This window comes from Henckelia pumila, chromosome 3 (assembly GCF_033568475.1).
Source record: "Henckelia pumila isolate YLH828 chromosome 3, ASM3356847v2, whole genome shotgun sequence".
Classification (NCBI taxonomy): Eukaryota; Viridiplantae; Streptophyta; class Magnoliopsida; order Lamiales; family Gesneriaceae; genus Henckelia; species Henckelia pumila.
Window position 1 is genome coordinate 83,477,330 of NC_133122.1, and position 5,066 is coordinate 83,482,395.

Here is a 5,066-nt window from a genome sequence, read left to right on the forward strand (position 1 = left end):
CCATTCCTGATTCTATTTGATATATAATGGGTATTACAAATTTTGTTTCTTCTATTTTCTATTTCTATTTTTAATTTTTCTGCTACTGTATTAAGCATGATTATTGATCCATCTCCTATTCGAACTTTTAATCCTTTATCATATTTCTTCCAATAATGATTTGGAAGTATATGCTTGCTTCTTAAACATATATACTTGCTCCTGTATCAACATAAGCATGTATATGATATGGTTTATGTTCTTTGATTTTAATTTGAATTTTTATATATATACTATTTGGATTAGTTTTGTTTTTATTATCCATTCTCTCAATTTTTTATTTTTATTTTTATTTTTTTTAAGAGATAAGGGTAAAATTGATATTTAAAAACAAAAGTTTCTCTCCCCAGGGAGTGGAAAGTAAGTTTTATTTATGTAGGGATTTATAAATAAGTTATAAAGTGTTTTAGGGAGTGATTGACAATTAACCTATAATATAAATAGATATAAATATAATGTAAATCAAAATATATATAGAGAAACTCAACTCACACTCGCTCGCAAGCATAATGTTCCACCAAACAATACAAACCATACTTCCCACTCTCCTAAGCTAAGTAAACTCATTTCCTTGCACAACACAACACACTCTTCAGTCTTCCAAGAGAGAGAGAGAGGGACAAAAATAATCTAAAAAAAATTATTCTTCTGCAAGAAAATAATCTTCTCCAGCCATGGATTCTGTGATCTATGGCCGCCCAAATCTTCTTTTACTCACATTCTTAAGTTTTCTGGCCGTTAAATCTTCTGCATTACCTGATAATTCTTCGGCAAACTCGACTTCTCAGATAAATTCCAATTCGGTTCTTGTGGCCCTTTTGGATTCTCACTACACTGAGCTCTCGGAGCTTGTGGAGAAAGCCCTGTTGCTGCAGACTCTTGAAGAAGCTGTGTCAAGGCATAACATCACCATTTTTGCTCCAAGAAATGAGGCCCTGGAACGGGATTTGGATCCTGAGTTTAAGCGGTTCTTGCTGGAGCCTGGAAATCTCAAGTCCCTGCAAAATCTTCTTCTGTTTCATATGATTCCCGCGAGGATTCAGACCCGTCACTGGCCTGTCGTGGCCGGGAAGAAGGAGCTCGTTCATCATACAAGTCTCTGCCACGAGAAGATTCTGTTAACCGAGAGAGATGGTGACAAAATCGTTGGAATGGCCAAGGTTGTTCGATCAGATGACATCGTTCGCCCCGACGGAGTCATCCACGGCATCGAGAGATTGTTAGTTCCCAAATCCGTCCAGCAAGATTTCAACGCCCGGCGGAGCTTGAGGGAGACCGCCGCCGTCTTGCCGGAAGGCGCGCCGGAAGTTGACCCAAGAACAAACAGGCTGAAGAAACCTGTGCCCGTCGTTGGTGCGCCTCCGGTCTTGCCCATTTTCGACGCCATGGCCCCCGGCCCATCCCTGGCCCCGGCGCCGGCTCCCGGCCCGGGTGGACCCCACCACCACTTCGACGGCGAGGGTCAAGTCAAGGACTTCATCCAGACCCTCCTCCTCTACGGCGGATACAACGAGATGGCTGATATCTTGGTGAATCTCACCTCGTTGGCTTCGGAGATGGGGAGATTGGTTTCGGAAGGATACGTTCTCACGGTTCTTGCTCCGAATGATGAAGCCATGGCGAAATTGACCGCAGATCAGTTGAGTGAACCTGGAGCACCGGAGCAAATCATGTATTATCATCTGATCCCGGAATACCAGACGGAGGAAAGCATGTACAATGCTGTGCGGAGATTCGGGAAGGTGAAGTACGACACCTTGAGACTTCCGCACAAGGTGTCGGCGGAGGAGGCTGATGGGTCCGTGAAATTCGGACAAGGAGAAGGATCCGCGTATCTTTTCGACCCCGATTTATTCACAGATGGAAGGATTTCTGTTCAGGGAATCGACGGTGTTCTGTTTCCGCCGGAGGAAATCAAACCTCCTGTTAAATCTTCCCCACTTGCTAAGATTGTTTCAAAACCAAGAAGAGGTAATTAAACAGCATTATTCATCCTTTATTACATAAATTTCATCCGTCAATTTACGTGAGATTTGACAAGATTTTGGCCGGAATAAGTTGTGTCGGTGGAATTCCGATGGGTTTTAATAATGGTACTAAATTAGTTTACTGGGGATGGGTACAAGTCAAAGAGAAATGGTAGGCTTAGGCGCTACAGCTGCCACTTCTTGGTTTTTAGCTCAACTTGTGAACTGTACTTAGGTTGTCACCACAAGCTTTATTTTGTATTCCTCCGAGTCAAACAGTTGTAGCCAGAGACGTAATTAAATGGATAAATTAATGAACCAAATTTAATTACATGCTTGACTTGAAAAATCACCTACATTTTTCTGGTTCTAGAAGATGAGATATTGCCCTTAAACAAAAAAGTTTTAGCTCAAATCGCAAAAGTCTCTTGTCTTGATGGTATAATCTTTCCCGTGTAGGGGAAATGTGTAATTATGTGTTAGGTTCAAATCTCTCACCATCACACAAAAATTTAGCCTCGTTCATGGATTTGACTTTTTGAGTAATTGCAAAATAGTACCATTATTAGACAAGGGATTATTGGGAGCAAATTTTGAAAAACAATGGGAGAAGACTTGGTGGCGTAGAAGAATCTTGGAGCTTGCAAGGCTTTGGTATTAGTAGAAGTTGATTAAATAATCTTGATTGCCGTATGATTTGGCATACCGTAAGTTAAAACTCATTACTCTACCAACTTATTGAAATTGTTTATTCAATGGGACTACATGGGTTGATTGTGGTGAGAGCTCTTTAATAATGTAAGTGTGATTTCAATATATTTGGGAGAGATTAGGTGGATTAAGGACCTCATTAGGCAAGATGTTGTATTCAAGTTTAATTTTATTTTACACCTCTAAAATTTTACTTCTTGTTTTTTTTTTCTTTTTTCTTGTGTTGAGCATTTATGAGATCATGACACTTAAGACAAAGAGTTTAAAATCTAATATAAAGCTTTTTGTTTTGTCGGTGAAGCCCTTGATCCCGTGGTGTAGGGAACACCAAGCAAAAGTCATAGAATTTGGTTAACATATAGTATTGGGTTTTTTTCTTTGATAATAGAACGAATTACGAATTGAACCTAATTTAAAAAAAAAAAAAAAAGAAAGAACGAATTGAACCTAACTACGAACATCTTTGGCTGATTATTGTTGAGTTTGAGCTTATGTTCAAATATTTCGATAGCTTTTAGATTAGTTTACAAGTATATATATTTGAGAGGGAAGCCTCTGCTTGTTGATTCTATGCTCACCAGCCTGGCAATTGATTGACTTGAGGAGATATCTTATTTTTTATTAGCTGTTCTATTTATTATTCTATATATATATATTGGCCCTGGTTGAGTTTATAGATCCCGACATTGATATAAATTTTCATTATTATGTTAATGTACTTAATGAAGTACCCATATTTCCGTTATTCTCAGTGGGTGCCAATGAGACGACCCACCGAAGAGAATTTTTTTTGCTGTTAAAGGTTTCGTTTGGAAGTGTATATTTTATAAGTTTTGTGTTTTATAAATGAAAAAACTTAAATTATGTTTTTGGACAAGATTTTTGTAAAATGTTCTTGACAAATATATTTAAAAAAGTTTCTCGAAATATAGTTTTAAAAAACAATTGAGTGCTGACTTTTGATATTTTTAGAATTGAAGATTGCAATAGAAAAGCTATGAAAATGTTTTGATAACATAATTATTCAAACTTATATTAATTCTTCAATCAACTTTTAAAATATTTTAAAAAAATTTGTAAAAAAATAATTTTATAAAAGTGCTTTATAAGTACTTGTCCAAATGAAGCTTATAGTGATTATATTATTTTATTAGTTTTACGCTCTTAAATAATGTTTTTTTTTTATTTCTGGATATTCAACTTGAAAATCTAGGTTTTGTTTATAGTTAAACATTTTCTATAAATTCACTTATTGTAGTATTATTATTATTATTTCATCTCTTCTAATTTTTCGAATTTAAGTGATGTTTCCGCTATTTTCGCGTGAAGAAACCATTGGATTTGGTGAATTTTCTCTGGTGTAATTTTTCTAGAATCTAAAATTTATTTTTATAATATTTTGCAGGGAAATTATTGGAAATGGCCTGTGCGATGCTTGGTGGCTGTTCTTAAAATTATTCGCTTCTGGGAAAATGGATTTAAAAAAAAAAGATGGAAGGATATGCTATAGTGCAGAAATGTGGTGAGTACTTGTTACAAAAATTATTTTTCTTTCTAATGTTCTTCGCGAGAATGTATATTGAAAAGAATTTTTATTTGAAATTTGCAGTTTTTGGTGGAGGTGCTTGCATCGAACGTTGATCACGGCAAAGTTTTTATTATTATTAATATTATTTTATTTTTTTCCTTTTGTTACTTTGCCACTAAAATTGTAATTAAAAAAATGTGGATAAAATTTATTATATGATGAACAAGTTCTTTTTGTGGACTTGTTTTTTGGGTGCTGTTTTCACCCCCTCTGATCCTAATATATGTTTTCCTTGGTTTAATCATTGATAGCTAAATAAAGTAAAATGATAAGTTTTGATGATGACAAAAATAATTTGGACAAAGACAAATTGGACTGATATTTTAAGATAAAAAAGTACCTATATAGAAAGCAATATGGAAATTGATATGCTAAGTAAATTAATCCGAAAAAAAGAAATTGATCCAAGAGAATTGAACTGATCTGACCAAAACAAGCATCCTAAAATATATCCGGACCATATAATTCTTACAAAAGGCTAAAGCAAGACAATAAAAAAATTTACGTCTGGATCCGATTAGTTCAAGATGTTCTAGCTAAAGACAACATTAAAAGTGTCATTGGTTTTTGTATTTTGCTAAGGTCAAAGTAGTTCTCGCACCACTTAACTATTTTTTGAAAGACGACAAAGACATTGACATGCTCTGTTTCAATGTCAGTTATTCTAAGATAAATTTGCACCAAATATATTTATGGAAGTTGGATGCATGCTTAATTGCTTATAAATACTTGAAACTCAAAAATTTTGGAGAATATAAAAA

The 5,066-nt window shown here is 35.1% G+C and overlaps 1 protein-coding gene across 1 annotated transcript; it reads left to right on the forward strand.

The window, feature by feature from the left end:
• The first annotated feature begins 538 nt into the window (after positions 1–538).
• LOC140887043 (fasciclin-like arabinogalactan protein 17) lies at positions 539–4,540 on the forward strand. Its single transcript, XM_073294054.1, has 3 exons — positions 539–2,010; positions 4,123–4,239; positions 4,327–4,540. Exons 1-2 carry the CDS (start codon positions 714–716, stop codon positions 4,167–4,169), a joined length of 1,344 nt encoding a protein of 447 aa, XP_073150155.1. The 5' UTR covers positions 539–713; the 3' UTR covers positions 4,170–4,239; positions 4,327–4,540.
• Positions 4,541–5,066: the final 526 nt, after the last annotated feature.